Raw genomic sequence first — 24,437 nt, forward strand, 5'->3', positions numbered from 1 at the left:
CAGAATTGCTAATAATTTCCATTTCAGGCACTTCACTAAAGCCCACTATTCAATATCAGCCATAATACATTCCTTTGTCCAGAACATCAAGCATCTCAAAAAAGGTAGACGTCAACTGCCAATCCTAAGCTTGCATTTGATCTCGCTCACATCCATGTCTTTGGTTATACTTCAGACTCCTTTACTAAATACCCTGGAGGTGAAAATAGCAGGCCTGCATTCTCCTGGATTACAATATTTCTTTGCCTTTTCTGAAGTGTGGAACATTTCTAAGAAATGGAAGAAATATCTTAGCTTTTCTCTAGCCATCTGGTATCATGTTTACTGTCACAGCTGCAAGTCCATGTTCCACTTCTTTCAGTTTTCAAGTCTCTGGGATCCAAAAGCACTTGCAGCTCTTGACTTTTCCAGTACTTCACTTGAGGTAATTTCCACTTGTCATTCTCATTATTTCTCCTCCCTCCCCTCCGCACAACTAATGGAAAAACAACAACAAAAACCTGATTATAAACTTCAGTTATATTTACTTAATAGTGATGCACATTGAGCATAAAAATATATCAGGACTTGTCTGAATTTTTATCCAGGTCAAATTCCCCTCAAGTAGCCTGGGCTCAAGCCATATGAAAATGGGTTTACCACTGCATGGGTTTCTCAGAGATTATCAATCTTTGGATTTAGATCCTTATTATGTTTACAGCACTGGATAAGCACCCCCTGAAAAGCCTTCTTGGAAGTTGCTACTTTTGTTCCTGCCATTGGTTACTAAAATAACTGGGAAGTCCAGATTTCTGAGTTCTGTGCTTAAATCTGCCAGTGGTTCTGTGTGACCCGAAGCAAGTCCCTTAGGCAGCTGGTGGTGCAGAACCATTTCATGGCCTTAAGCGTTCCTGAGTGCTCGGCGCTGCAGTTCGCGGGTACCAAGCTCCGCGCCGCGTCTCTCCCTGCTCCCCATCCTTGCTCCCGGCCGTACCCCTGCTCCCCATCCTTGCCCCCGGCCGTACCGCCGAGCCCCATTTCTCTCGGGGGCTGTGCGCAGTGCGGAGCACCGGGATTGCTCCCCTGCTCCTCCCCAGAGCAGAGCCGCCTGACCTGCCGTTCGCTGGCCTTTCCATCGCCCCTTGGCTTTGTTTCTGAGTGCGGGCAGGGTCGTCCCCGCCGCCGGACCGGGGTTGCTGGGGTGTCCCAGGCCCGTCCCCACCCGGGCCGAGCGCGGGGGCCTGCAGCCACCCTGGGCCACACGGCGACCCCGGCCGCTGTTTGGGAAGGTGTGGGGGGGTGCTTAGAGACGCCTACTGCGGTCGCCTGCGGGGCGCTGCCCGCCCGCCGCCTTTTAGGAAACGCGCAGCCGGAACGGCGGCGCGGGGAGGCTGCGCGCCCTGCGGCAACGCCTCTGGCGCCCCCCCCTCCCCTCAGCGCCGCCGGTGCTACGGCTGCTCCCGAAAACCGGACTCGCCCCCCGCCAGGCCCTGCCCAGCCTGGCCGGCACCGCCCGCGGGCAGGACGGGGGCGGGGCGAGGAGGGCGGTGCTGGCCGCCATAGGGCGGGGGGCGGGGCGGGCGCGGCGCCGGGGCCTCGCTCGGCTCCCTCAGCGGCGGGCGGGCGGGAGGCCCCGGCAGCGCCCGGCCGCGCCCCTCCCCGCGGAGAGCAGGTAGGGCTCGGGGGGGGCGGCCGCCTCCCCGCACCTCCCGCGGGGGAGCGGGCCGCGGGCCGGCGGCCTCTCGGGGTCCTCCCGCCCTCCCTCTGTGCGGGGTGGCGGCGTGGGGGCCGCCGCAGCGGGCGGGCGGGCGGTTGGGCCGCGGCCGGCCCTGGCCCCGGTGCGCGGCGCAGCGCTACCCCCGCCCCGCGCCAGCGGCGGGCACACATCGCCTCGCGGGGCCGTGGGGCCGCCCGGCGGGCCGGGGTTGCGTGGGGCAGGGCGGCACGGCGAGGGCAGCCTGTGGGGAGCGGGGGGGCGGGAGGGGAGGCGCGGCGGCCTCGCGGCGCGGTGAGGTGTTGCCGCCTGCCCCAGCCCGCTGAGACGGCGGCTGGGCCCCCCCCCGGCTCCCCGGGGGCTCGCTCTGGTGAGCGGCCCGTGATCGGAGCCGTTCCTGGCTTTCTGCTGGGGGAGGTGGCGCGGGAAGCTTTGAACGAGCAGAGCCGGCCGGGACAGCTCCGAAACCTGAACTCTCTTAAACTTCCAGCTTCTCAAAACAAAGTGCCGTGTTGCAAGAGGGCCCCCGCACACCAGTGGAAAAACCAGTCTTGAGTGTACCTAGAGACACACGTAACATGTCCGCCATCCGTGCTGTAAATTTTATGGAGCAAGCAGATAGTGTATGTGCAAGAGTCTTGTTGTCTGAACTTAATTTTTCAGCTTCAACATATATGATACATGATAACTAATCCATTATACATGGTTGCTGTCAAAAATAGCATCACATCTGTGACATGTTCTCCTGTCATAGTCCTAGCACAATTGTATTTCATCGCTTAAAGTGCTTGTGCATTTGCAAGTTTTTTTTTTATAGCACTTGCAGGAAAACTTTGTGCTTTAACACAAATTGCAAATCACAAAATCTGGAGTACGTAAAAAAGTTGGATCCAGTATTATACAACTTTTTTTCTTTTTTTATGCAGAGGTACCATGCACTTCTCTGTAATGTGTGGGTATCGGGAAACCTGTAGTTGCTTTTCAGTCTTGTCAACATAAAGTGTGTGTGCGTCTGATGACTCCTTCAAGTTTTCTTATTTTTTTTCCAATGATATTTCTATTTTTAATTCAGTTAGAAGAACTGTATGTATGGCTGTCAAATAGTAAGTATGATACTCTCTGCTGTGATAAACTATGCTTAGCAGTGGTTTGGCAGTGTTGTGAACAGGAAAATTCTGTCTTTTCTTTCATTGAATTTCTCTAACCGTTTCTTTCCGTCTGTCTAAACTTGTCTTACTAATGTAGGGAAATCATTGCTCTTCTGGAAGACCTTCCATTCCATTTCACCTGAGTCTGTATGTCTTGGATATTATTAATACCCCAGGCAGTTGTGGTTTTGCTCAGAACAGAAGTCGTTACAAGGACAACGTCTGCTTGTCTCTTTTCCCTTTCTTTGAAATAGTTTTCAACCTTTTGCTTTCCTTTTGCCTTTCCAGGTATGCATGTGTGACGTTAACTGGTTGTGATGTGCTTACACCTGAGCTAGCAGTCTCTGGAGGTAGTCACGGGTGCAGAACATGTTGTTGCCTTGACATTGCATGGTTCAGTACTGTGTCATGACATGGTAATATATTTCAAGATCCAGATTAAAATCCCATGGTGTAAGGCTGTGCACGCTTAGGTCAGTGGGTGTTGGCACTAATCTAAACATGCGGAGCCATTCTTTATGGAGTTGGGTCGACACGTATGTTGTAGCACTTGGGTCTTCATGTCACCTACCCAACAGCACGGATTGTTTCCCTGCCTGCTTTGCTTTGATAGTTTGTGGGCTGAATTCCTGTCACTCGTGTGACAGATTGTATTCTGCCCTCTGGCCCATCAGAGTGCAAGATGCCCTGGATACTTGCAAACACACAGATTCTGTTCTGTTCGGTCTGCTTTTCTGTGTGCAATAAACAGTCTTTTTTGTATTAATTTTCAAATGTCTCTGTTGATTTCTAGTTCTATCAACTTTTGTCATTGTGCTTTGCAAATCTCACCTCTTCCTGTTACCATCTGCTCAATCAGGTCTGTCTACTTTTCACTACGTTTCTTCTTTTTCCTCAGTGTTGTACTGGCAGCACTGTGCAGAAACCTTGTAATTCCTTTCCTGTCTTTTTCTAACTTAACAGGTTCAGCTATTCTCTCTTCTATACTCATGCATATTGTTCCTTTGTGCATTTCATGAGAGTGTCTGATGTGCTACCTGTGAAGAACTTGTGGATTTTTGTGTTTTACAAAGCTTTGTTGTGTTTTGTTTTGCTGTAGCCTCTGAACAATTATCAGATGGTAGCAAACTTATTTTACTGTTGCCCTACAAAAGAGGTTTAATTAATGACTTGCAGCTTAAGAGACTTTCTAGTCCCTCATACAAGAAAGCCGTTGCTGTCATGTTTTATGATGTCTATAAAGCCATTCAAAATGTAAACTCCAGCTTTTCCTTACTGGATGAAAATAATAATTGAAGTAATTAGCGATATTTTTGGCCTCGTTGAATCTAAGAATGCTTAAGCCAATGCAATTTGATAATGCTGTGGGAAGAAATAGTCCTGCTCTTCCCGGTGGCTTCCTTCTTGATCTTCCCTTTGTGCCAGCACATGCATTTTTACAGCTGCATAAGACTGAGGAAATAAACTAGTTGGAGAAAAATGAGCATTTTTCACGTGGACCTCTTTTCCAAGTTGAGTACAGGGTGAACTGTGCATAGTGTGCAAGAAGAGGAGGTTTTCGTTTATTTATTTCAAGATCAGCATCTGTAATCCACTGATAAAGTGCATTTTATATTAGAATGTAGATAATGTTAGGTTCCCAAGTACTGTGGCAAATTTATTTGGGGAAATATCAGAATAAATACAGTCACATAGGTTGTTGTGTGTAAGATACAAAACCCAAAATAAGTCTCAAAAACAGACTAGTTTTTTATTTTTCCTGTTTACTCATGTGTATAGATTATACGTAATAAAAACAAGCATGCCTTAAACCTCCACAAATTCTTTCTGTTAAGCAAACTGGCTAAACAAATTCCTGAGTAAAGAGCACTGCATAGCAATCTTCAGAATAAAAATTTACATTGTTTAGTAGAAGCGCTGCTGCTTTTACCCTCACTATTTAACCATGAAAATTCAAGATGCAGAATTTTACTTTTTCAACTGTGAGATGTAGTCTCCAATAGTGCAATAATGCCTGTTGCTATTAAGAATAATGTTTTTGTTACTTGTTACTGAATTTGCCCAAGTAGGTGTCTTACATGTGGTAGCCAGCTCTCCTCTGATCTTAGTGTGTGAACTGTAGCTAGATTGTAACTTGGCCTGGTTGTTAGAAAATGTCACTGTAACTCTGTACGGCCATCTTCTCTCTCCTAGGTTGCTCTAAGGCCTGAAGAGTTGACTGAAACAACACCAGGGTGGAGGTTACAACACTGTGGTAAGTATGCTATTTTAAAACATAGAGGGGAGAAGCTGGGAAAGGAGCTGGTATGGAATCATGAGTCCAGGACTGAATCACTTGGTGATGAATTGTCTGCAGCTTTGTGTGGGAAGATTAAAGTGCTGAGAATTTTAAAAGAGGAGAAGGTGATAGCTGGTAGCACACTCTTGTTCATGGTGAAGGAATGGAATATGCATGCAGAGTGTGAGGACAGGTACTTGATGCTTCACATTTTCATAAACCTATAAAACACACTAATCCATTCATCATCACTGTGTGGTTGCTAATTATAGCATTATTGTTTTCATTACTGCTTAAGGGGAAAAATGGGAAGAAATATGTTTTCCATTAATAACATGCAAGTTTAGTGATGAAGTGAAAATTAAAAGTTGGCTATCCTTGACACTGTACTCTACTAGCTTTTGCTAACGAACTTTATTAGTTTGTAAGAACGTAATGGTAGTAATAGTTTATGTTTGCAAAAAGGAAAGATTTTAGTCTCATTGTACATTATATCTTAAGATAGAACTAATCCAGAGTATTTCTAATGAGGTTATTTATTAATTTTTTTCCTCCTAAAGTGGCTTTCTAGAAGATGACCATAGAGGATCTCCCAGAACCTTCCTTAGAAGGAGATTCCCTCATTGAAAGAGAACGGTTCTTATTCCCAAACTCTGAAACATCTGTTACTTTCTCTGTTGCTGCAGCACCAATGCCTTCAGACTGTGGTATGTACTTTTAATAGAAAATTAATTTGTGATCAGCAAAGAATAATTTTGAAATGTAAGAAAAGCTATCAGCTCTTAATTTATTCCTTCTTTTCAGAAAAAGTTTACTGCTTCTTAAAGGAATTCTCTATTATTTTTTAAAGGAAATGAAAGATGAACACCCATGTTTTTTCTGTTTTTCTTATTGCATACATTTTAAATTATAATGTCCTTTCCTTCTTACTGTTTCTTCTCTGTCTATGGTCAGATGTTTGTGTTAAGATGTAAAATTGCAGTAATTAAATGTAGTTAAGCATCTACATCACATCTAAAAACTCTAGAGTTACACTTTTGCTTGTGCTTTCAATTACAATAAACAATAAGCTGTAAGGGGATATTTCTATTGAAAGTGTAGATGTTTGTGGACTGTGAAATGAGTTTTAGAAAATTGTAGCAAGTATCACTTATCAGCTTCCGAAATACTGTTGAGTTGTCTTTACATGTATAAATTATAATACTTAAACAGGATATATAATATATTAAATGTCACTGTAGGTAAGGATCTTCATAGATAGCTACAATTATAACGCCTTTGAATATTGCAGATGTTAATAGCATTCGCATACCTTAAAAATTACTGCCTCCACCTCTGTTTTTCCCATGCATTGATTACAGCAATCAACTGTATTCAGGAAAAATAAATACATGTAATGTTCTGGTTTTGACAGCCTCGGCATTCTTGAGAGCCATTTGGTGAGTTAGCACAGGTTGGAAATTTAACAGTTCCATATGATATATTTTAGTACATGAACATGTGTCTTTACATGGTTTAGCCCTGTTCTCATAACATGTCTGCCTATTCTACTCTAAGTACTGTCATGACTTATTCCATTCTGCCTTCTTATCCCTTAGAAAAATTTTCGATTCATCCTTCTTTAAACATTGCAGTGTTGTGATATCTTCTAATAACACTACAGTATCACTATTATCTGTCCTACACAGTTTATGCCTACTCATTTAATAAAAGAAATTCCTTTTATAGGAGATCACTGTCACCTGTGTAACAGTAATGTTACTGAATCTGGGTAAAGAAGGTTAAACCACAACAGACAAAGATTCTTCGTCGTTACATTAAGTGCATTTATTTTTCCTTAGTACAGTTGAGCACTGTAAACAATGCATGGGAAAGATAGAGGTGGACAAAGTAATGTTGTAAAGTGTTTAGATGCCCTTGTCATCCTTTCATGGAACTTTTTGTTTTAAACAGATTTTCTGTAACATTTCTTTGGTTTACAAACCCTACATCTGACCACCTGTTATGATGGTTGTTATTAATATATTCTCATGTTTTTACCCTAGCATGCTGAACGTAACAGTCTGTTATTTCTGATATATAATTTGGTTCTGGTTAGTAGCTAGAAAGCTTCCTGGTAGAGTAAGAGTCATGCATGTTATGTAAGATCATTAATCTTGTTGGGTAGTTGTCTATTTACTTTATAGCTCTCAGGATGTAATCAGCTGTGGTTTATGTGGAAGTTAAGTATTGGTAGATAAATCAGTAGGTCAGTGTCAGTGCATGGCATGTAGGTAAGAAGCACACTTTGTGTAGTGCTGGAAGATAAGGGGTTTGCTTTTTTAAATGTTCTAGGTGCAAATAAAAGTTCATGCTAAATATCAGTGAATTTGTCCTCCTTTTTCATTCTTGTTGAATCAAGGGAGTGCAGTTAGAGGAACTCTATCTAGCCAGGAAGCGAGCTCCGTAGGTGCTTTTATCTGTTAATCCAATCTAAAGGGGTGGTGTGCTCCTTTTGAGGAAAGGTTATGCTGATTCATCCAGAGGTAGTTTGTACCATGTCATACACCCAGATGGCTGATGCTTTATTTTACTTAACCTGTATGTCTGTTCTGAGAGCCTTGTCTCTGCGATTGATGGAAGCTGACATTGTACATTTTTTTGAAACCTTTTTAAAAGGCAACTCCCTGATAGCTGCAGTGGGGGTAAAAGTTCAGTGATTTCCATGATTCAGTCATTTGCTGATGACAGTAGGTTCTGCTTCCATTCCCTCTCCAAATAGCCATTGCTATCCAGATTCTGTCATATAATTTTCTAGAACTGGAAGAACTTTCACAAATTTAAAATACAGTATGTGTATACACATGCACACACATACACCTGTAAGTAACATGAAATATCATACTTTAATGATAAGGTGTTTTTTACACCTATACTTTGGGTTGCCTGAAGCAAAATGAGGCTTAAAATTTTAAAAATAGATGTTTTTTCTGATCTTGGTTTGGTGGTTTAATTTTTAAAGATGTTTGTTACCTGTAGCTGCCACCAGCTGGGATTGATACATTCATGAAATATCTGAAAATAATGGAGCCATAGAATGCCTTCCTGATTTGTGCATGTGTTTATATTTTGGTATGTTTTATGTAAATTGTGATGGAAGAAGAAGGAAAAGACATGTTTTGTAGCATATGGAGAAATCATGTACACATTTAATCACTGAGAGCTCAAGAGACTTGTCTGTGCTTAGGAACAGCTTAGAATCAGCAGTCTTTGGCTGCACATCTCTGTTAGCCCTTGCCTAAACTTAAAATCAGTCTTGCAGTACCATTGGTTGCTGATTCAAAGCTTTTTCAGAAGTATAAGCAAGACCTTAGTATTAAAGGGAAAATAGACCAGATATTAAAGAAAATTCACTAAATTAATTCAACATTCTGTGTGATTAGTAGTGAAGTGACTCTCTGCTGTTCTTTGCCTCTGAGTCCGAAAAACTAGATGTATGTTAAAACTTACAGTTGTACCTAATGATTCCTTTTTTTTAACAGAGTTTTCCTTCTTTGATCCCAATGATGCAGCATGCCAAGAAATACTTTTCAACCCCGAAACATCAGTTTCTGAATTGTTTGCTATCTTAAGGCAGTGGGTTCCACAGGTCCAGCAGAATATTGATATTATTGGGAATGAGGTGAGGTATAAATGAGATCCTTGAATGCTCTTAGTGTTAAAGAAATACTGTGTTGACAAATGCATTAAACCAGTTCATTCAGAAGCAGAACTAATCATAAACACAGATTCAGTTTCTGCCTTTTAACAAGTAGTTACTGATCAGTGCCTTGTATTCCACATGTCAGCTTTCATTCGGAAAGAGAAAGATGGTGGATAAAAATTCAGTACATTTGGATAGATGGTAGAAATCATGTTTCTTCTCAAAGCAGTTGTTTAGAGCCCCTTCACCTTGGTGTTTCAGTTTCCTGCTTAGCAGTAACTATAAACTCCAATATATAAAGTTACAGTGAAGCCTGACCTTAAGGGCAGTGATTCCAAGGCACAGAATGAGTTAGGAACTGAAATCTCTTTGCAATGTGCAGTAGGCTGCTTTCAGAAGACACCTAGTTTCTAGTAATTCCATCCTACTCTCTTATTTTTCTTCTTCTGGATTACAGGTTTTTCTAGACAGGTGGGGAAGTATAGTAAAGATTCTTCCTACCGTAGTATGACTGGGGGCTTTTTTGGGGGAAGATTGTTGAGAGATCAGAGAACAAGGGCGGGATTCATAAAGTCATTTTCCCATTGTTCAGTTAAGCAGTTAACTTTTCAGCATGTGAAATGTATGTTAGAATTAATAATATAAAGAAGCATTAAATTCTGTAAACAATGAAGGTTAATGATATCTAATACTATTTATTACATTTGTGCATGTTGCTCAGTTCTGCAGTTACAGTCTGTTCTGGCAGGCTTCTTTGTTATTAGCCATTGAAATGAATGCAGGAGACAATATATCTGAAATAACTTACTAAATAATACTGATGTCAGAGAGATGCCAGAGCTAAAATATGCTTGTTTCCCATTTGTCTCTCAGATCATTAAAAGGGGTTGCAATGTGAATGACAGAGATGGACTGACTGATATGACTCTCTTGCATTACACTTGCAAATCAGGGGCCCATGGTATTGGTGAGTAAAGAAACGTCGTCATAGATGTAAAAAACTAATTAATTCACAAAGGCTAATCCCACTGACTGTTAGAGAATTTTTCCTTGCAGTGATTGGTTAGTGCTTGGTTTTGGCTCTCCTTGTGGCCATTGGAAAGGAAGATACAAACCTGTAGTGCAGTTATTGCTGTGGCAGTTGGGAGTAAGTTGAGTTAGTGGTACAGATATTGCAAGGAGTAGTACCAGTTTAATGCAGCAAAGGCTGTTTCACACTGGGGTACAAACTGTGAACTAAGCTATCGACAGTTTTCTTACATGAGTGAAACTAGAACATTTAGGTGACTGGCCACTAGAACATTTAGGTGACTGGCCGTTCTTTTTTTTTTTTCTTTTTCCTGACACGATCAGGGTGAAAACAATAATCTTTTGTTTGCATTACTGTGATCATAAATACTGGAAATAAGAGCATATTTAACTCTGTTTGAACATCCCTATTAGCTTTTCTGTGTTGTGGTATGTTTTTGTTGACCCGAACCCAGTTCTCTGAGTTTGAACTAAGTTTCTGAGTGTGCTCTGGCATAGGTTAGCTTTTTTCTGGCAGATCTTTTAACATAAACTTCAGCATTGTGTCATATCATTTTATTTCTTCTATCAGATACTAAAATCCCTGGTTTTCATGGATGGCACATTATTTACATTAGAGATAAACAGGTAGTGTTGTTATATACTACAGCAGAGATTTCAGCCCTTTATGATAAAAGGCAAAGATTTCTGCATCCTAATCCTAAAAAGAAAGGTATAGTAATTGTTCTGCTGTGAGCTTTAAGGGTTTAACATACATTATGTGTTACACATAAGCATGGGCATGTTTTTTGAGGTCAAAGAAATCTCTAATGCATATTTTACAAAATTTACCTTGCAGGTGATGTTGAAACCGCTGTAAAATTTGCAACGCAGCTTATTGATCTGGGTGCTGATAGCAGTTTACGCAGCCGTTGGACAAATATGAATGCCTTACATTATGCTGCCTACTTTGATGTTCCAGAACTTATTAGTGTTATTTTGAAAAACGCAAAGCCAAAAGGTAGGCGTTGTTACTCTTGTTTCATGTAGTTGTCTGTATTTTGTTACTCTGTTGCCCCTAGGTTGTTGTGTAGTGTAAGTGTGGGGTTTGTTTGTCCATTATACATTAATAGTTTCTAATTTCTTACTCTTTTAGTCAGCCTCATTGGTTCATTTTTCTCTTAACCTATTTTTTTTTTGTTTACTCTGCTGATTCCATTACTGGTTTTTAAACTTGAGCTTTGTACAAGGTGGTAGAGAATTGTCTCATAGAACAGAAAGCAAACAGGTTAATTCTAAGTTGTTAAGGACTAAGAGAATATATGCAGAGAACCAAAGATGTAACTATTCTGGTAAATTTTTAGGGTTTTTAAGAATCTTTAAACATTAAGAAGTGTTCTTGAAACGTTGGGACAAGGGTAGAGGAGAAGTGGGGATTTGGCAACAGCACGTGGCAAATTAGTGACTGAAGCAACTTTGACGTGCTTATTTTTCCCACTTCTTGACTATCTGGAAAGTCATATGTAAGGAACAGTTTGACTTTAGTGTTTGACATAAATAGCTAATACCTTTTGGAACGATAATACAATGGATTGGTATTTGGAGCCCTATTTATACTAATGCAAATGGAAATACCAAAATGGTTCTGAACCAGAACCATTTGTTCCTAATTTGGTCAGGGTATCAAAACCAGTAAGCAATTTTAATGCTAAAATTGCACAAATGTTCATTTGTTCTACTGAATATCATCCTGACTGTGCCATTTTGCAAAATTATTAATACACTTTTTTAGCTACTTGTAACTAAATTGTCTCAGAACTCTGCAAAGCTGATAGGTTTTGGGAGTACACAAGGCTTGCTTATCATGTCTTGAATCATCATGGAGGTAATTGTTAAACAGAGCTGTTATTGGTATGATATGCTTAAGAGGTAGCAGGTGTAGGTTGGTAACAAAAGACAAAATAAGACTGCTCAGTAGTTAAGTCCACATCACATTTCAATAGTCTGATCTCCATAATTGGCATCAGCAGATTAGGTCTTCTTTCAGATCTCATTTGCATTTGGTGTTTTCATCTCCTCCTGTGCAGTGCCTACAGAAGGGGTGGGAATTTGCTCAGATTTCCAAGGAAACCACTCTGGTTAAATGCCTTGGCAGTTGGCAACTCTTGGATAAGCAGATGATTTTTTTTAATCTCAGAAAACATATAAAATTTGTCCTGTGACATGAAAACAATGGATGGTCTGAGTGAATAGAAAGCATAATCTTAGCTCCGGACTTCATCAGGCAGTTCACAGAGAAGAGAGGAGGATGTACGTAGAAGGCAGATATGCCTTGGATGGATCCATACTGAATGGGAGAAAAAGTGGTTGTTAATGTATAAATAACTTTTCAAGACAGTGGTATACTGACTGAGACACCCATTGTGAAACAGCCAGTACCACAGATGTTTCCTTTTGATTTACTGCTAAACTATTTCCTTTATGACACTGCAGTTAAATTCTTTATACGGATTTACGCCTCAATTGTTAGAACAGAGATCTAGTTTGTTCTTAGATTTTTAGAGGTTTTAAATATAAAAATTATTAAAGGCTTAAGAATTAGAAATGTTGTGTGCCGCCATTAGACAATGAATGTAGCCTGTGTGGGTTGGTAATGACAGACCATTGCTGCATAGTTATTTCCCCTAGATAGTTTGGGGGTAGTTACTGGGTAATGTTTAATATATGTGTGTTTCTTTTTGTCACCTGTACTATGCCAACTTAGACCTAGAACATAGCTGTAAGAAAACAGTGTTTAAAAATTCCAAGCATGAAGCTTGCAAATCTGAGGAAGTCACACTAGTCTAATAAAATAAAAAAATCAACTTGTCAGTTACTTTTTAAAATAGGAGTACACGCAACTGTTGCTGACTCAGCAGCTGACATTACTGATCAGTACTTGTGCAAATTAGTTTCTATGTGTGCAGAAAATACTTGATAGCCTTATTAAACGCAGAAGTTTCAATGGTTGTATACAACTACACAACTTCTACTTAGTTTTAAACTGGTAATGATCTTTTGACATTTGATACGTAAAAGGTACATGAGCATATGTAGCTGTCATTATGGTAGCATCATGCGAATGCAGTCTTTTTCATGCGTGTGCAAATTAAATTTAAAATAGTTGTTTGTATTCTTACTCGTGCAATTGTAAAACTGTTAAAATTTGACCCCAAATTTGTTATCTTTGATCTTTATAAAATTCAGAGTCAGTCTTTATTAGTATATATAAAGTTAAGATATCTATGCAGAGACATCTGTATTCATATATCTTCTGTATATATTGATGGGGTTTTTGCCCTCAAAATATTTATTTAATATAACTATAAAGATGTTGATACAGCTGGGATATATTTTGTTTATCATGCTGTGAGAAGGGCTAGTGGTTTTTGGGACAGAGACTGGTACTGGAAAATACTAGGAGACTGTACAGCCCTGAGGTGGAAAGTTTTATGTTCCTCACCAGTATTTCAAATTGGAACATTATTGCTAATACTCGTTGGCTTTTGGTTTGTATATTAAATCATCTGGCATTTCTAATTAACAGTCATATACATAATTGACTCTGACATCTCTCTTGTATAGTTTAGGAGAGGAGCCAAAGACTAAATAGACATTAAAACTCCAATCTTCTAGAACAGTAATAACTTCATAGCAGATTGAAAGATATATTGGGAACAACTGACGGAAATATACATTATGCTAAATCTCTTCTAGTCAAATGCAGTGCTCCATTTTCCAAACTATCGGTGCAAGACCCTTCAGAGTGCAATTCTGTGAAAACAAAGAAAATATAAAAATCACTAGCTCTTACTTCGTTCTTGGCCATTAGTAATTAAATCAATGTAAAGCAAAGGTATAATCAGATTTCTTTTGCTCCACTACCTGCTCACAAAGGAAAACTGGTTGAAATGCATCTCATTTTAACATTTGACACCTAGAAGCAATAAAATATAAATATTTCTGAAACATTAATTTACATGCAAACCTAAAGCTACTAACTTGTTAATCTTAGCACAGTAGACTGGGCATCCTGAATAGCAACAATTTTGCAGTTAAGTCGTCAGTGTTATAAAACGAATGAAAGTAAAAGCTCATCTTCCAGATTGATTTATGGTGTGAATAAACAGATGCAGATAAGGTTGATACTTAATGTAGAATTACTTCTCATGTGCATTTAGTACATGCATAATGGTGTCTCTGTATAAACGTTAACATAAACTGTAAAAATGAATGTCCTCTCAAGGGATCTGCAGGGTGAAATGTTCATGTTACGGACTTGTGTACCTCACATGTGATGTTTAATTGCAGATGTGGATGCCACCTGTAGTGATTTTGATTTTGGAACCGCTTTGCATATTGCTGCATTTAACCTATGTACAGGAGCTGTCAAGTGTTTACTGGAACACGGAGCAAATCCTGCATTTAGGGTAAGGAGTCAGGTTGTAGATTCACCAAAAGGTGAAGAAAGTACCTGGAAAAATTGAAAGGTCTGTCCAGGATTTTGGTTAGCTGAATACGTGTTACATGGAGTGATAGTGCCTCAGACAAATTATCTGTAACTTGTAGTGGATGATTTTGTATGCTTTGTCATGCTTGTGTGTTGAAGTTGGTGTTTTTGTGTCGCAGTCTAGTTCATTAGTTCAGGTAGCTTTCAAGATGCTCTTCTATTTGTTGCTTCAACTTTCATTTGTTAATACTCCTTTGTGTCTTGCAACAGTTGTCATGGCAATGGTGGATCTTCTCAGAAATACAGGAGTGCAATCTCTGACCTCCAGAAATGCAGTGTGTTGCTTAGCAGTAAAGTTAGTCTTAGCATAAATAACTGATAATGAAGAAACATGAACTGCTCTGCTTGCTAACCAAATAATAGGCCTGAGTTAAAGTGTAACCTGCTGCTAGATGTGTCTAGCCACAAATCTTGGGTTTTGATTGGTTTTTGTGGGATTTTTTTAATGGTTTTTTTTGGTTGGCCTTTTTTTTTTTTTTTTTTTGCAGAGACAGTATCTCAGTTCTGCATTTTCAATTTTTTTTTTTAATTGAGAAATTATAATTGTTTTAAGGGTACTAAAAAGTCATTGTTTTATGTATCACTGATGGTATAAAATCTTCTGGAACACCTTTGTTTATACAGTTCTTCATGGTATTCAATCTAGATCTCTTTAAAAATCCTGTTTTTCTTCTTTGTCTCAGTATTTAGTGTGCATGTACATGTTTCAAATTCTATGGCACCTGTATGTTTCAGAGCGTGTTGTCACAGGGAATACTTCTTTGTAGTTGCACAAGCATTCTGAGCTGGCAGAAGGTGGCTCTGCCCTTGAGAAAAGCAATCCTGTGCCACTGCCCGCTTTTGCCTTGCCTCTGCTCTGCCCCCTACCTTGTGTTGACACAGAGATTTGCAGGGCACCTGGTGGGCTGAATTGTGGGACTGATCCGACCGAAATAATCGCTAATGTGATGACTAAAAACTCAAACTCCCCACTCAACTTTAACCCAGCTATATCCTGTTTCTAAGGTACTGTGACTTGAATGGAGCTGACCTTTTACTTACAGAATGACTGTAGATTTTTAAGGAGTGGTAGGTGTTTAATTCTTCAATCTCACAATAAAGTTCTGACCAGAGACAGTGTGTAGTTTGCCTCTATGATGACAGCACAATGTAAATGCTGTGTAAGGATTATAGTTTTCTAGGACTGAGACAGGGAGATAGGGGGCTCAGGGGAGTTAGAGTTTTTAGTCTGTTTTTTAAGGAAACAAAGCAAATACAGTCTTGCTCTGCATCATTCCCTCTGAGCTTCTGGTAATTTCTGAGTCCGGGGGCTCAGTTGCGACACAATTTGGAAGACTGAGATAATTATGTTTCCACAAAGTTTGTGAAAACTTTGTGAAAATTGGCAGATAAGCGAAGATCCATACTAATGCCTTTGCTGAAGAAAGCGTGGGTAGAACTTGCCATTGTAGCAGCCTGACAGCCTGACAGTGTACTTGCTGTCTGGCCAGCTGGCCTTGAGTTAAGGTTAACTCCAGGTGAGCTGGGACACAACAACTCTGGCCTAGGGTGAGCATCACAGGGGACATACGGGGAATCACTATTGCTGCTCTCTGGGAATGGGAAGTGTTTGGAAAGGACTTTGTCCTTAATTCATCTCTCATGAAATAGTCTGTATCTAAATAAATCTGAACAGATTTATTTAAGCAGTTATATGAGACATCAACTTTGTGTGTTCTATATGTGCAACATATGATTAAATTTTATCTTATGTTTGGAATATGCCTCACTAAGGAGTAAACTCATCACTGGGTAAAGATAAAATATGTGGGAAGTATTAGCTTTACAGTATTGGTATTACAGAGCAGAATTCTTGCTTACTTTTCTAAATCTGTTCAGGTACACAGATATATACAGGTATGTTTTTCATGTGTTCTGAGTACTAACAGTGTTCTTTAGATAAAAAATGTTCGTAACTTAGCACTTTTGAAAATAAGCCACTGTAAATGCTAGTTTATGTATCTAAGGATGTGTTGGCATCCTTACTTGAAAATGTGGATGTTTTTATAGTTGTTTATGTTCTAGGAAAAATGTCTAATGAAGAGGCTTAAAAGCTTGTTGCCTGATCAGGTTTATCTCGTCACAACATTAAATCCTGTGCTATGTTTTTGCAGAATGACAAAGGGCAGATTCCAGCAGATGTGGTTCCCGATCCGGTAGATATGCCACTGGAAATGGCAGATGCAGCAGCCAGTGCAAAAGAAATAAAGCAGATATTGCTGGATGCAGTGCCTCTCTCATGTGACATCTCAAAAGCCATGATTCCAAACTATGATCATGTCACAGGCAAGGCCATGCTTTTATCGCTTGGCCTGAAACTCGGAGATCGTGTTGTTATTGCAGGACAGAAGGTATGATGAGCAACTTGGTACTACCCTCATAATTTCTGGACAATTTATTTATCTGTTTGGAGACATATCTCAAATTTGAGGGTCTGAAACACTTTCTGGAAGGTATGAACTCTGGATGGCAGTGAGCATCTGGTTTCAGAAAGTAATAAGCTGAACAGTTATGTGTTAAAGAAAGTCACTACTGTGAAAAGCTGTTTTGACAGGCATGGCCTGCATTTTGTGTCTGTAACCAATTTTGTAACAGTCTCCTATAGCACATCAGCATGGCTAAGCTTTTATTAACATTTTTGGTGTCACATCAAAACGGTGGTAAAATTTACAGATTACTTTGTGAGTTGCCCAGCTTTCAGTTACGGGTATACATTCATCAGTTACCCCTAATGGTTTCCAGAAGGTGGTAAAAGAAAACTTCAATTCTGCTTAGCCTGTAGTAACCCGATTTCACTGGTGCAATGCAGCTAAAATATTTGAAGCAGTGCTGTGCCAGTGGGGTTGTTACATGGTTCTGTGGACGTATGAGAATGTAGCTAATACTGGTCCAGCTCAAATGTGAATAGCTTTTAAGAAGCTACCTCGCTGGACACATTTTAAAAAATGTATTTAAAAAATGTAACATTGATACTGCAGCTAGTATTCATACTTTTTATTTGCTTTGATAGGAAGGGCTCTGAAATGATTTAAAAGTGCTAGAACTCTTTTAAAGATTCCAAATATTTTTCTGGTAAATACTGAAGGCATTTGTGAGCAAAAGTTTATGTTTGAGTAGCTTTACTTTTAAGATTTTTTCTAGTATAACTTCAGATTTGTGTCACAACTGAAGTGTTCTAAAGTGAACTCCGAGAGCACCGAGCAGCTTCCATTCTGTATTTTCATTTGGTGTATTCTTGAAATTGGGTCAGGGAAGGTAAAGTAATTGCTAGCTACGCAGAAGGCATTTTAACTGAAGTACATACAGGAAGCTGCTTATTCTTTAAAGAGAGTAAGAAGTTCATGGAAGTTTCTTCTACAGAAAGCCATTGCACAGTGAAAGCAAGGGGAGATAATGTAACTGCAAGTTAATAGAGGCTTTATAGCAAGAAAAGGCAGAAATTAGTCCTCTTGCATATCTTTCCTCCAAGTATGGCCCATAGAACTGTTTGTACTGTAATGTGCTTACCGTGTATGGGTAAAGCTTCCTGGATTTGGTTACTTTTTTTTTTTTTTTTTTGAGTATGCTATTACAGTGTTTTTTAAGAAGTTGTTGGAAGCAGTTTTTCTGCTGCTGAAGGCCAGCCGGGCTTTCCAGCTAGCTTTTTTTAAGGGAGCCAAAGCTGTCATATGGCAGGTGGGAAGGAGGAATGTGATTGTGCTTTTTGGTCTTCCTTTTCCACGTCTGCTTTCCTCCCTTCCTTTCTTTGTGTGCGAGGAGCTGTTCTGCATTACTCCCACGTGTTTCCCACCCACTTTCTCCATTTGTCTGAATGGAGAAGTTGATCTCAGCCTTGTCTTCCCCTCTCCCTTGACACTCATAAATGTGTCCAGGGTGGGGCAAAAGTGAGAGCAGGATGATGAAAATGGTGCCCAATTCTTAACCTCCTCTTGGATCAGTTCTCATTTCCAGAATATGGAAGCTGAGATGAGGGCACTGGAACGGCAGCATTTTTACGTTCCATGTGTTTATGGATTCCTGTTCTCTTTCCTGCTTCTGCAGTCTCCCAACATATCAGCTTTAATGAAGCTTGAAAGCCAAGCACAGTAGATGCCAGAGAGAAAATGGATTCCTCTCCTGATTCCTGCTGCACCTGTTGTTGTAGTTGTCTTACAGGGTAGGAATCTGCAAAAGCAGGTGTTCATGTGTACACGATTTGGGGTCCTCCAGCTTCACTGGCTCCTGCTGTGCTACATTATATGTTATCTGAATGGACACTCCATGAAATGTGAGTGCAGGGAAACCAGTAGCTGGGGGAAAACCTCTTTTCTCCCATTCCTGCCATGATTCTCATGTGTGAGATGCCCCCTGCTCCTTCCTTGCACAAGTCCTCGGGCTTGTGCAGAATTGGAGCCTCAGTTTTGCCATCTCCACCTCCAGTTTAAGATGTCTGCTGGTGTCTCCTCTCTGCTCAGTAAGTGCCCTTTGGCTGGTGCCTGGGGAGTGGAGGAATCTGAGGCTGCTTGGCCAAGCCTCCTCTGGCTGAATTTGATCTCTGGGTTGGTAGCTAAAAAGTCTGAGTCTAGATTAGCGTGATGTACCTGCCTATAACAATCAAGTTTAAAGGACATCTTCAGAGTAAAAGACGAACAGGCTCTGGGTCACATTTATTTCTTTACAGAACATTAAGAAAGAGTAGCTGGTAGGTTTTATAGTAAAGAAAAAAAATGGTTTCTGTCTGTTTACTCTCTGAGGGCTGGATTAGACAGTGAAGTCATAGTACCAAATGAACTAATTGTATTAAGGTCACATGAGATAATGAAAACTGAGCAACTGAAAGATCAAAGGATTTTAGCACAGAAACTATTTAAAAATCAAATACAAAAATGGATTTAAATCAATGTTAAATGCATCTTTGTTAGTTATTCCTCCCCCATTTGGCTGAAGTGTGTGAGCTCATAATGTGTATTTGTGGGGACTGAGGTCCACCAGCGAGACTGGTCTGTCTTGATATTCTTGATATGCTTATCTGTTCAGAGTGTATGGTATAGTATATATTGAAACAACAACAACAAAATGTTTAAAACATTTGCTGGCTTTTAAAATTTTGTTTAATCATAAGGAGGGAATAAAAGGCTTATGAATCTTTTTCCAAAGAAAAAATTAAGTAGGCTCTGAAGTTTACCCTTTAACCTTTGCAATGTATATAAAAAAATGTATATGTATACTTATATGTATATATTTATACACACAGATATATTTATAGAATTTTTTTCTCTAGTATTTCCATGGAATCTCCAGTTCAGCAAGATTTCTAGGCATGATTCTGGAACTATTGTTGTGAAAGACACTGAAAGTAATCAAACTTCTCATTAGTCATACACTCCTGTACCTTGGTGACTTGGAGTTGTATTGTACTGTCTAATGCTTACCTGTTATGAGAGCTGTCAGTAACCACTGCTTTTGTGTAACACAGCATATACGCAGAGAGACTAAGGTGTTTTGGAAGATGCATTGGCTGGCAGTGAAAGATAGGACTGTTAATGATTGGGGGAGACTATTATGTTTGTATTTCTCTGTTCTGATCAGAAGCTTGGAGATGACTTGCCTGCTTCTTTATAATCTATACTGTATTCTCATGAACAGTACTTGTTTAACAAAGTCATTCTCTGTTGATACTTTTTGTGTTAGGTTGGTACATTAAGATTTTGTGGCACAACAGAATTTGCCAGTGGCCAGTGGGCTGGCATAGAGCTGGATGAACCGGAAGGAAAGAACAATGGAAGTGTTGGAAAAGTCCAGTACTTCAAGTGTGCACCGAAACGCGGTATAACCTTTAATTTTTTTCTTAAATTGTTTAAAAACCTGATTTTTAAAAAAAGTTTTGGAAGATATGAACCTTTAGGGAGAATAAAAACACATAACAAATTCTGTTGCTTTTCTTTATAGTGCTTTGTGTTTGTTTTATTGATTCTTTTAACTGTTCCTACTGTTTTGGCTGCAGCTATTTGCAAAACCATGGAAACAACCAACCAGTCAAAATTTCTGTTTATTTCTGGTTATTTCTGGTTATTTCCTTGAAACCGTGAGATAATAATCTTTCCTGTTTTTCCACCTATATTGTTGAAACTATTTTGTTTGTGTTGTAACAATAATGGCTGTGTTTCTTTACCTGCTTTGTCTTCCTTTCTAAGAGATTCATGCTTGTAGCTGTTTTCTAACTTTCAGCTTGAGGTATTTTAATTGATATTTCATGGACACTCATGATATATGATGTCTGTGTTTTGCAACAGTGGAGACTGAATGTTACCATTAGGACAAAAAGGAGATCCTGCTTGATAGTTTTACTGAAGTCCTGAATTACTTTGTTCAAGTTGCTCAATAAGCCTTTTGGTTTCACTGTTCATTTGAGCTAGTCCTTCCTACCCTACAAGTGCTTTGGCAGCATAACAAGCTATGACTGTGGCTGAAAAAAACCATAAATTAATTGATGTAAGAGATAGTAGCCAGAAAGTTTTTTTACATTCTTTTTTGTCACATACAATTTTCTCTCCAGGTATCTTTGCACCTCTTTCTAAAATAAGCAAGGCTTCTGATTTCAAAAAAAGCTCTGTACGAAGTTCTTCCATGCGGTCTTCACCTTTGGTCAAATCTAAGAAAATAGATGTGAGTCACATAACTTCCAAAGTGAATTCTGGTGAGTATTTTTTTTGTATGTTGAGACAGGGTAGAGAGATACTAATCCTCAAGAATTAGCACCAATCCTGTAAATCTTGGTATTAAAATACTTGTTTGGAATTAGTTCATCACTTGGAATTAGAAGGTGATAAGATGTTTATTAACTACATGTTCTTATTATTAGAAGTTCACTAGCCTGTAAACTGGTACTGGAAGGACATTATGTGTAGCTGTTTAGTGATTATAGTGATCTGATGTACTATGACAGGTTATAGTTCACCAAAACATTTATTCTCAAGCCATTAAAGTAATTTCAGATTGGCTGTGATATCAGTTAAATGTCTAAACTTAATGTGATTCCATTTACTAAGATCTTCCTGGGTAACCTGAAACCTCTCACTGAAATCAGTGAAAATCTAGAAACTAATCTATATTCACCTTTATGTATAGTAATTGAAGAAATTTAATTTATTTTCTGGCAAAATAATCAAGGAACTATTTAACTGATTGTGTTTTATCTGCTAATTAAGTTATCTGAGTAAAACCAGAGGCAAATTAGAAGAGAAAGGATGTCCTTGTAATAAGGCCTCAGTCTACTGATTGGAGTTAAAGGCTCAGTCCCCGGTTCTGGTTTAGTTTCTTAGCAGTTTACTCAAATTACTTAATCCTTCTGTGCAAATTCCCTCCTTGTGAAGTAAGAATGATGCATTTTTTCTGTCTGCTTAGGTTCTAAGGAGTACAGACCCTTCCCTGCTGTGTGTAGTCCCCACCATGCATAACCTAGCCCTGTGTCTGGCTGGGTACATAACAATGTCATTACGTTTTCATTTCTTTTGCGTTTTGAACCCTGTTTAGGTGACTCATACTAAGGCAGCACAGTGTAGGGGTGGAAGATACGCTTACAGTCTCATCGAGTTTACTCAAACACCCTAAAACACTACACGCTTTACCAGTAATATGCAGGGTTTAGAAACAATGTGCCAGGCTCGTGGAGGAGATGCATTTTGGCAGCATTTTGAATGACTTATGTAACTCTTCTTTACATAGATTGAGGGGAAAGTAAGCTTTAATTATGTGTATTTACAATTAGCACAAGATCTAAGCTATTTATAAATGGACATGTTGCGTAAAAAGCTTCTTGGAATAATTGGTTTGTTAGGAGTATTGCTCAGGAGCAGATCTGAGCTGACTTTTTTCTGTTAAATATTTTTCAATGTTTGATTGAGTTTGTTGTGAACTGTTTGTAACTCATTAAGCTGTAATGGAAAGGACTGTTTCCTTTGTCACAGGCGGTGTGTTCCGGACAGTTTAGTCATAAACCACCTTTTCTGTCACAAAGGTGCATTTGTGTCTTTGTAAAATTTAAGCATTTGATACTTGGCTTTAAGTAAAAATCGGAGCAAGTTATGCATCATCTGCCCAGCAGAGCTTACATCCACTAGCAGTCATCTGGAAGCTGCCGTTTGCAAGATGCTCTTGCGTTGAAAGCTCCATTAGAATTAATGTGCCTGGCTGATTCACTGGCTGGAGTGGGAGGATAAAACTGCAGAGGCAGAACTTTGTTTTGCAGTGTTTGCGTGCATCGCCAGTTTACGTTTCTTTCTCTTAAACTTCATTCCTGCAATACATTGGTTTGTAATGATCCAAGAAAGATTAATATGCTGCTTGTAGATATGGTTATAAGCTGCAAAGTAAAATATGATACTGTATAGACACTTTCAAATATGATTTGTTTCTACTGGATTTGAATAATCCATCAGATTAGTGATAATAGGTCTTTTTGAAAATTTTAGGAAAAGGATTACTGTGATTAAATTGAGAAATGAGTTATCAGTCACAAAACTAGTTTTTTGATCTGATGGCTTAATGGCTAAACCATAAAATTTTGGAAAATACAGTACATTTCCAAACTAGTTCAGTCCCTGTAGCTGAATTAAGCCAAGAGTTGTAGTTAAATAAAAAAGATGTGATTTTTCTTTCATGACAGGGAGCGGATAAATCATAGTTAAGCTTGTTCTTCTTGAGTTAGGGTAGGAAACTGTCAGAAATGCAAAATGACTGTTCACAAATTATAACTTATGTGGTAGTACTAGTTGATATGCCTCTCACAACATCGCTGCTCTAAGAGTTAGGCTCTTAAAAATCCTATTGGCATACTTCATTATTTGTAGACTGAAGATTTGGCCTCAAATCTCTCTCAAAACTTTTATATATAATCTTTAATGCAGAAATTGTGCAATTCATACTAGTGAATAATATACCTTAAGTACTGAATGTTGTTTTTATAATAGATGTAAATGTTTGAAAGATTTAAGTAAAACTCCTTCAGTATAAACATTAATATTTTGCAGACTATTGTTTAGCAAGATAGTTTGGAATGTTTTAATGTGTTAAGGGGTTTAACATCTGTGCTTATCCATCAAAACAATTCTGTAGTCTTGTTTTACCCATTTACCAAGAGTCTAAGGAATTGTACGGTTTTATCAGCTTTATCTGTGCATCCACTAATCTGCAAATCTGTCAGATTTTTTTTTTGTATGTGACTTTCCTGCAGAATTATTGTTCATTGTTAGGATGTATATATTTAATTGTATATATTCTTTTTGTAGGCCTAAATATGGCAAAAAAAGACAGTGTTTCTGAAACCAACCCTGTGACTGCTAACAGAGGAAAAACTGTACCTGCAAAAGATGGTAACTAATTTTTTTTTTATTTTTTAACATCTTGAGAAAAATTTTGGATAGGGCAGAGGAAGTATTATTACTGCCTTACCTCTGTAAAAGTCCTATATCTACACTATAGAAAAAAGTTACCTTGCCTGTGTGTATTCAAGTCCCAAGCTGTACACATGTAGTTTCCTAGGAGCAAGAGTAATTTGTGTGGACGTTTGGCTGGCATTCTGTGTTGGTTTGGACAGCTTCTATCCATATACATGGACAAGAATATAGACAAGCCCTTAAAGCTGAAATCTGTCTCTTAGTAAATGATCTTACAGAGGATCTGCAGACTAAGGTTCTGAGGGAGACCTTTTGCCCTGTATCGTTACTACTTAGTTCTTAATGCAGAACTGTGCACATATTCTGATGGAATTTTTATTCTCTCCTCTATCTGTATGCTCAAGCTTGTATAATAAAGTGTTACCATCAAACAGCACTTAACAGTCTTGGCATTGTATTGTGGAAGACTCATAGTAACAAGCTTAAAATATGAAAAATGAAACTCTATTTTTTTATGAATAATTCTCTGCAATTATCTAGTTTCAGAATTGGATAGTGACTTCTACTGCATCACTATTTTGTTTGCTGAACTTTAAACATAAAGGGATCTCACTTTCAGGGGTGTCTTCAACAAATTAAAATCAGGTCTCCTTTGAGGTTTTGTCT

General features: G+C 39.1%; 1 protein-coding gene across 8 annotated transcripts in view; it reads left to right on the forward strand.

The window, feature by feature from the left end:
• Nucleotides 1-1,555: 1,555 nt before the first annotated feature.
• CLIP4 (CAP-Gly domain containing linker protein family member 4) overlaps nucleotides 1,556-24,437 on the forward strand; it is a 32,586-nt gene continuing 9,704 nt past the window's right edge. The window contains exons 1-14 of one of the 8 annotated variants that reach the window (XM_074817729.1): nucleotides 1,556-1,651; nucleotides 2,184-2,316; nucleotides 3,130-3,191; nucleotides 3,635-3,700; nucleotides 5,035-5,095; nucleotides 5,680-5,826; nucleotides 8,641-8,780; nucleotides 9,675-9,768; nucleotides 10,669-10,830; nucleotides 14,160-14,278; nucleotides 16,512-16,748; nucleotides 20,068-20,203; nucleotides 20,933-21,073; nucleotides 23,664-23,747. In XM_074817729.1, coding sequence (XP_074673830.1) covers nucleotides 5,694-5,826; nucleotides 8,641-8,780; nucleotides 9,675-9,768; nucleotides 10,669-10,830; nucleotides 14,160-14,278; nucleotides 16,512-16,748; nucleotides 20,068-20,203; nucleotides 20,933-21,073; nucleotides 23,664-23,747 — 1,246 coding nt within the window. In that variant the 5' untranslated portion in view covers nucleotides 1,556-1,651; nucleotides 2,184-2,316; nucleotides 3,130-3,191; ... (1 more) ...; nucleotides 5,035-5,095; nucleotides 5,680-5,693. Of the gene's footprint in view, nucleotides 1,652-1,990; nucleotides 2,317-3,129; nucleotides 3,258-3,634; nucleotides 3,701-5,034; nucleotides 5,096-5,240; nucleotides 5,313-5,679; nucleotides 5,827-8,640; nucleotides 8,781-9,674; nucleotides 9,769-10,668; nucleotides 10,831-14,159; nucleotides 14,279-16,511; nucleotides 16,749-20,067; nucleotides 20,204-20,932; nucleotides 21,074-23,663; nucleotides 23,748-24,437 lie in introns of those variants that run through there. The other 7 variants (XM_074817725.1, XM_074817728.1, XM_074817731.1 and 4 more) reach the window with 7 other exon arrangements.

The sequence above is a fragment of the Strix aluco genome, chromosome 3 (assembly GCF_031877795.1).
Source record: "Strix aluco isolate bStrAlu1 chromosome 3, bStrAlu1.hap1, whole genome shotgun sequence".
NCBI lineage: Eukaryota > Metazoa > Chordata > Aves > Strigiformes > Strigidae > Strix > Strix aluco.